This window comes from Hyaena hyaena, unplaced genomic scaffold (genome assembly GCF_003009895.1).
Source record: "Hyaena hyaena isolate Hyena2069 unplaced genomic scaffold, ASM300989v1 scaffold_230, whole genome shotgun sequence".
Taxonomy (NCBI): Eukaryota; Metazoa; Chordata; class Mammalia; order Carnivora; family Hyaenidae; genus Hyaena; species Hyaena hyaena.
The window spans coordinates 1,665,136-1,673,438 of NW_024080863.1; the positions used below are offsets into that span (position 1 = coordinate 1,665,136).

General features: G+C 41.8%; 1 protein-coding gene across 1 annotated transcript in view; it reads right to left on the minus strand.

The window, feature by feature from the left end:
* Positions 1 to 1,849: 1,849 nt before the first annotated feature.
* Positions 1,850 to 8,303, minus strand: part of PIWIL2 (piwi like RNA-mediated gene silencing 2) — a 71,225-nt gene continuing 64,771 nt past the window's right edge. Inside the window, exons 21-23 of the mRNA XM_039243792.1 lie at positions 5,040 to 5,293; positions 4,369 to 4,476; positions 1,850 to 2,406 (exon numbers count right to left, since the gene is read on the minus strand). Of these exons, the coding sequence (XP_039099723.1) occupies positions 2,250 to 2,406; positions 4,369 to 4,476; positions 5,040 to 5,293 (519 nt within the window). The 3' untranslated portion in view covers positions 1,850 to 2,249. The remainder of the gene's footprint in view (positions 2,407 to 4,368; positions 4,477 to 5,039; positions 5,294 to 8,303) is intronic.

The window sequence follows — 8,303 nt, forward strand, 5'->3', positions numbered from 1 at the left end:
TTTTTTTTAAATTGGTTCTCTTGAGAATGAATTCAAGCAGCACCGCACCATTTCAGAAGGGAGTTCCTAAATAAACAGAAAGAGATGTAGTGGTTAAGCAAGCAAGCAAGCAACCAGGGTCTTTGGGGAAGGTATTTTAAAGGGGTATAGACACACTGTAAAGTATACAGAAAGAAGGGCAAGCATTAGAATAAGAGGAGAGGAGAGGCCACTCTTGGAGCTAGTTCTCACACTGGCTAATAGAAATTGTCTGATGGGAAAAGAGATTTGAAAAACAAAACAGAGACACACACATACCCATGCATATCCCTCAACTGTCCCAAAAGTAAGACTATTAATGTCTTTTCCGAGAAATCTTACTACCAGATCACAGTGAAATTACCTAATAATACTGGAGCTGCACCTTGCTTGTTGAGCAATAAATCAGTAATTCTAACAAATGCTACAGCTCTCCAAAGGAAAAGAACTATATTAACACATCAACAGCACTATTTCAAACACAACTACATGTTTATACAAATTTGTTTTTATTTATTCCCCAACCCACAGCCCAATCATTGCACATTAAGAATGAAAAACAAAGCAAGAGAACAGGAATAAAAAGTGAAGAAATTTCTGTCTTATATTCAAGCATTTGTCTTTTCTGATTATATAAGAGAAAATGAGTATTAGGAAATGCAACTTCAAAAGAGAAATTCAAATGCTTCCACAGAGCATCAGAAAGCTGATCTGTTAAACCAGAGACCAGTGGTCCAATTTGTTTGATTCAGTGGGTTTTAAATTCCAGGCTTTAGCCCTGCCCTATGTCCCACACTCTAAATGAAACTAGGAGTGCACTTAAGGACTATCAACACTCAAAGTCCCTCAACCCCTGTAGGGCACTGCAACAAACTGAAAACTTGCTTGCTTTTATTCTTCTAAGGGGTTTTAGAAGCTAAAGTTCCTCTTCTCAGACACTATCATATAAAATGGTAATTTCTGCTTTGTCCCCTCCCTGCCATCATACCAAAAAATAAATAAATATATACAAATTTGAAAAGGGTAAATAAAACTGGCTTTTAAAACCAGTTAAAGCAAGTTAAAACTGAATTAACCCTGAAGGAGTCAGAAGATTTTAAAACAGGGAAAAATAAACACACACACAAAAAACCCCACAGGCATAGTGACAACTTTCTAAGCTGAAATGTCTGGACTTTGGCAGGAGTGCCGTGTTTTCCAAAGCTGACTTCTGGAAATCTTAAGTTGGATTCAGAAAAGTTCCTAACAATATGAGCCAACAGCCAGGAATAGGTTATTGAGCAAGGGAAATGAGTGATTCCATTTACAAACACATCAACGAAAAGAAAGCCACACATCCGGGAGAAAGGTTTAAGAAAGATTCACTCCATCATGAATCTTCCTAGCTGTTGAATTTCACTGTGTTCTGATTTTTAATTTAAAAGCTGGAACGTATTAAAGATCAATAACAAAGAGCAAATGTGTGTGTGGGTGGGGGAGGCGGTGTAGGAAGAAATCAACATGGTACACTGTAAAGCAACTAAAATATACAGAAAAAAACTTCATCTGGCCTTTCTCAGGAGGCCAAGGAATGGCTAAATGCCCCTTTCAACGTTTCAAAGCCAAATCAAGGCACAGGTGTCATTAACTCAATCCCCAGACAAGATTAGGTCAGTAGGACCTGACTACGCCACCAAATGGTTTTACTACATGCCTTTCACACTTGCCAGCAATAGCAATATCTAGAAAAACTTTGCCTCACAGGCCTTTTTACCACCCTTCTCAGTTGCCCAAATAAAGTAACTCTGAACTTTGAGAAGCTTGGAATGACTTCATTCATTATCACCTCTGGCACCAGAAATAGGAAGTGTTTAGTAAGCAAAATTTACAAGGTATAATTGCTGCTTCTGCAGGTTTCCACAGCTCATGTTGGCTGTGGGGGCTTTTAAAGGTTCCCCAGTATTCACCCCATCCATCTATGCAGGACCAGTACTGCCACCACTTGCTCTACAAAGGCAACAAAGCAATTTCCAGCTGATGTTTAGAAATGGAACTTACTTCTTTGTGATATCAGGTATAAAAGAGGAAAAAGAAAGAAAAAAGATTAACTTATTCTACCAGGTTGGTAAAAACAAATAAACAAACAAAACCCACCAACACAAAAACCCCTTGGGTTCCCTGCTGATCCTGCCTGAGTTGCAGCTGAGTTCAGAAGTCTAATCTCCCTAAGCACCCATATTCTGGCTGTCCAGTCACAGGAAGAACAGGTTCTCGCACAGCTGGATGGCTGGTTCATGATGTAAGATCTGTCCCGACAGGAAAGCTAGCTTGTGGGCATACTTGCAGGGAGCTGGGACTCTGATGGTGCCAGGCCAGTTCCAGTACATGTGGCACAGCTTGAAAGTCAACCTGTAGGCCAAGAAGAAAATATGAGCCAAATCATTCTCCACCTTCAATTTGGAACATGATGAGGTACTAATTGGTGTATGACACAAAGCATACTTTCCAAAAAACTGGGGAACTAAGAAATACATGATGTACCTTTTGGGAATCATTATTTTTAAGTGGAATTACTTCATTTCTACTATTTATAAGTAAAAGGACATGGGTAAATTCCCTCACTTTAGGTGCCCCCATCTTTTATTGAAACAAGGAAAACAGGGGCGCCTGGGTGGCTTAGTCGGTTAAGCGTCCGACTTTCGCTTAGGTCATGATCTCGCGGTTCGTGGGTTCGAGCCCCGCGTCGGGCTCTGTGCTGACTGCCAGCTCAGAGCCTGGAGCCTGTTTCAGTCTGTGACTCCCTCTCTCTCTGACCCTCCCCTGCTCACGCTGTCTCTCTCTCTCTCTCCTAGAAATAAATAAAACATTAAAAAAATTTTAGAAAAAAAAAAAAAAAAGAAACAAGGAAAACAACAGAATTTTTCTTTTGTTTTTGCCTCAAGAATAGGCTGAAGCCCAATGACATTGGGTATAATCTGAGCCCAATGACATTGGATCTCAAAACTAGATATATGTTGTAATTATCCAGAGTAGTTTCTTTTTTCTTTTTTTTTTTTTTAAAAAAGGACGGTCTTTTAAAAAAAATCTTTGGGGCACCTGGGTGGCCTGCTTCAGATTCTGTTTCTCTCCTCTCTCCGCCTCTCTCCAACTCATGCTTTCTCTCTCAAAAATAAAGAAATAAGGAGCACCTGGGTGGCTCAGTAGGTGAGTGTCTGATTTCAGCTCAGGACATGATCTCACAGTTCGTGGGTTCAAGTCCCACCTTGGGCTCAAGCGGCACACTGGGCTCTGTGCTGACAGCTCAGAGCCTAGAACCTATTTCGGATTCTGTGTCTCCCTCTCTCTTTCCCATCCCCCACTCACACTCGGTCTCTGTCTCTCTCTCAAAAATAAACATTAAAAAAATTAAATAAAATAAGTAATAAATAAAATTTAAAAAGTGTTTATTTGAGTGAGAGAGAAACAATGTGAGCACTCGTGCATGCAAGTGAGCAGGGGAGGGCCAAAGAGAGAGAGTCCCAAGCAGGCTCCTTGCTGTCAGCGCAGAGCGGATATGGGGTTTGATTTCCACATCCTGTGGGAATCATGACCTGAGCAGAAATCAAGAGTCAGATTCTTAACCAATTGAGCCATCCAAGCACTCCCAGAACAGTTCTTAAAATACAAATGTCTTAGAATGCTTGGGGTAAAGCCTGGGCATTGTTTTTTTTTTTTTTAAACTCTTCAAGTAATTAAAAAAAATTAAAAAAATTTTTTTTATTTAAAAAATATTTTTTAACATTTATTCATTTTTTTGAGAGACAGAGCATGAGCGGGGGAGGGGCAGAGAGAGGGAGACAAAGTATCCGAGGCAGGCTCCAGGCTCTGAGTTGTCAGCACAGACCCTGATGCAGGGTTTGAACCCACACCGTGAGACCATGACCTGAGCTGAAGTCGGCCACTTAACCGACTGAGCCACCCAGGCACCCCTAAAAAATTTTTTTAATGTTTTATTTATTTCTGAGAGAGAGAGAGAGAGAGACAGCGTGAGCAGGGGCGGGTCAGAGAGAGAGGGAGGCACAGAATCTGAAGCAGGCTCCTGGCTCTGAGCTAGCTGTCAGCACAGAGCCGAACATGGGGCTCGAACCCACGAACCATGTGATCATGACCTGAACCAAAGTCGGACGCTTAACCAACTGAGCCACCCAGGTGCCCCACTTCAAGTAATTCTGAAGTATACAGGAATTACCAATCACTCTTCAAAAAATATATAATTATTATAAAGACATAAAAAAACTCAAAGGGTAAATATTCCAGTTGGGGGCAGTGACCCCATCTTAGCTAGCTGGCCATGATTAATTATGAGAAAGAGTAAGTTATTGGTTAGCTCACCTCTGCATGTGATCAGGGCTCAGGTTTGCAGTGTTGAGAACACAGACGTAATGGGTAGGAATGCCACAACCCTGCCGTACATGATGGGCAAGAAGGTAGAAGTCCACCCTAGGAAGGAAAATGTACCAAGAAATGATATGGTCAGATTTGGCCAGAGAGAGCTGAAAAAGATCATGGTGATCATTTTGGTTCCTTTACCTAAAGCTGAGAGGTCAAATGACTGGATCAAGGATACACACAGACCAAACCCTATTACAGCTCAGGAATCTGTACTCAACAATATATAGTATTACAGGTGTACCTGACTGACTCAGTCAATAAGAGTGTGTGACTCTTGATCTCAGGGTTGTAAGTTCGAGTCCCACGTTGAGTGTAAAATTACTTAAAATTGTTATTAAAAAAAAAAAGAATGATAGCAGAAACTACCAAATCTGTGTGCGGAAGGTTAAAAGCATACATAATCTTAGGAAAAGAATGTGCATTCAATACATTATACTTAAGAGGTAAAGATTTATTGTTGGTTGGTTCTTCAATTGTTTAGAAAATATTTTAAGACCATCAAATCTGAGGCTTCCATTCCACATCTCCCTAGGCAACCTCCGTATTCCAATACCCAGGGAACAAATAACCCCTCCAACGTATTCTTACTGAAATATATTTTCCCCACTTACCACTCACAGCTTGTTATGGTATGATCTACCACAGTCCCAGGGGAGGGAGTCACAAAGTGCTCAGTAGCAGCCAGGTACAGATTGGTACTGATTTTCTTCTGAACTACAAATACTACCATCTTGGGCTGATAATTCTCAAAAGCTTCAAAACACTTCTGTAGCTGAGGAATCTCATAGTTGGCAACTGTCTTTAGTTGGCCATCAGATACTCCATCACGGTACACCACAATCTTCTCTGGGAGACAGTGGTTCACCTGAAACGACACCCTGCTGAGGTGAACTATGGAGTCTGGGGTTAATGACCACAGGCAGTGAGAGGCTCACTGAGCATACAGCTTGGCAATCTGGCAGTAGATCTTTCTCACTGCTGGGCCCAAAGCCACCATGTCAGAAGGGAAGGGAGGAAAAGTTTCTAGTCATTTCTAGACTTCCTCAGGGTAGTAAAACAGACCTCGTACAGCAAAAGCGTTATAAACTATGAAAGCAAAATAAGCCAATGATGAGTCACATACATAGGGCACATAAACAATATGAACAAAGTTAAAAGAAATGGTAGGAAAATTATGGGGTGAATCAACCTTCCTTTGACTTGAATTTCACAAGAATTACCACTTAGGCAAAGAACAAGGTGAAGTACTAGAGAAATTCTAACATATGACTGCACATCCCACAGATCTATCTTCTTGTTCAAGAGAATAAGCTATTCTATTTTTTTTTTTCTGAGAGAGAAATTGAGAGCAAGTAAGAGACAGAGAGAACGAGAGCACTTATGTACATGAGCAGGGGAAGGGCAGAGGGAGAGGAGGAGAGAGAATCTTAAGTAGGTTCCACACCCAGCCCTGAGCCTGACACGTTACTCTATCTCACAACCATGAGATTATGACCTGATCCGAAATCAAGAGTCAGACAGTTAACCGACTGAACCACCTAGCTGGCCCTAAGCTGTTCTACTTTAAACAAGAAGTTCCCTGGGGAGCCTGGGTGGCTCAGTCAGTTAAGTGTCTGACTTCAGCTCCAGGTCATGATCTCACGGTTCGTGGGTTCGAGCCCCACATCAGGCTGTGCACTGACAGCTACCTCAGAGCCTGGAGCTTGTTTCGGATTCTGTGTCTCCCTCTCTCTCTGACCCTCCCCTGCTCATGCTGTCTCTCTCTCTCTCAGAAATGAAAACATTAAAAAAAAATAGGGGTACCTGGGTGGCTCAGTGTGTTAAGTGTCTGATTTCGGCTCAGGTCATGATCTCATGGTTCCTGGGTTCGAGCCCTACATCGGGCTCTGTGCTGACAGCTCAGACCCTGGAGCCTGTTTCAGATTCTGTGCCTCCCTCTCTCTCTGACCCTCCCCTGCTCATGCTGTCTTTCTCTGTCTCAGAAATAAATAAAAAATATTTAAAAATAATAAAATAAAATAAAAATATAAAACAAAAAAACTGTAAGTTCCCTGACAAGTGCTTTAGTTTAATCCACAGTTCATAAGTGGTAGTTTGAGTCTAATCAAGTTGTATAGATTATTCACAATTCCCCTCAAACACCTAAATTAGTACTGAATTAAATATATACACAATATACATTATATATTTATTCTTTTTAAGTTTCAATTCAAAGAATCCTATTTTTTTTAAATGTTTTATTTATTTTTTTTGGGGGGGAGAAAGAGCGTAAGTGGGAGAGGGGCAAAGAAAGGGGGGGGACAAAGGATCCAAAGAGGGCTCTGTGTTGACAGCAGAAAGCCTGATGCAGGGCTCAAACTCACAAATCATGAGATCGTGACCTGAGCCGAAGTCAGACACTTAACCGACTGAGCCACCCAGGCTACCCAAGAATGTTTTTTTTAAAAAAATGTTTATTTTGGGACACCTGGGTGGCTTAGTCGGTTAAGCGTCCGACTTTCGCTTAGGTCATGATCTCACGGTTCGTGGGTTTGAGCCCCGCGTCGGGCTCTGTGCTGACTGCCAGCTCAGAGCCTGGAGCCTCTTTCGGTCTGTGACTCCCTCTCTCTCTGACCCTCCCCTGCTCACGCTGTCTCTCTCTCTCCTAGAAATAAATTTAAAAAAACATAAAAATTAAAAAAAAAATTGTTTATTTTGAGCACCTAGATGGCTCAGTCAATAAGTGTCCAACTTTGGTTCAGGTCATGATCTCACAGCTTGTGGGTTCCAGCCCTGTGTTGGGTTCTGTGCTGACAGCTTAGACCCTGGAGCCTGCTTTGGATTCTGTCTCCCTCTCTCTCTGCCCCTGCCCTGCTCACATTCTGTCTCTTTCTTTCTCTCTCAAAAATAAACAAACATTAAAAAAAAATCTTTTTTCTAAATGTTTATTTTTGAGAGAGAGAGAAAGTGGGAAAGAGCCAGAAAAAGGGAGAAAGAGAATCCCAAGAATCTGCACTTACAGAGCAGAGCTGGACATGGGGTTTGATCTCACAAACACAGATCATGACCTCAACTGAAATCAAGAGTCACTTAATCAACCTAGCCACCCAGGTGCCCCCAAAGAATCCTTTTTAAAAAAATGTTATTATGTGTTTTGAGAGAGAGAGAACACGCATGTGTGTGTGGACATACAAGTGGGGAAGGTACAGAAAGGAGGAGATAATTCAAAGCAGGCTCTGGGCTGTCAGCACGGAGCCCAATGCATAGCTTGATCCCACGAAATGCAAGATCATAACCTAAGCTGAAATCAAGATTCAGAAGCTCAACCGACTGAGCCAACCAGGCACCCCTCAAAGAATCCTTATTTATTTATTTATTTTTATTTTTTAAATGTTTTTATTTATTTCTGAGAGAGACAGCATGAGCAGGGGAGGGTCAGAGAGAGAGGAGACACAGAATCTGTAGCAGGCTCCAGGCTCTGAGCTAGCTGTCAGCACAGAGCCTGATGCGAGGCTTGAACCCATGAACTGTAAGATCATGACCTAAGCCAAAGTTGGACGCTTAACCAACTGAGCCACCCAGGCACCCCAAAGAATCTTTTTTTTTTTTTTAATTTATTTTATTTTTTATTTTTTATTTTTTTACAAATAGTTTATTGTCAAATTAGTTTCTACATAACACTCAGTGCTCATCCCCAAAGTGCCCTACTCCATGCCCATCCCCCCCTCCCCCCCACATCCATCAGTCCTCAGTTTTTGTCAGCATTCAAGAGTCTCTCATGGTTTGCCTCTCTCCCTTTCCCCCACCATTTCCGCCCTTCTTCTCCCCCTTGTTCCTCCGTCAAGTTCCTCCTAATCCTCCTATACGTGCAAACATATGATATTTGTCCTTCTCTG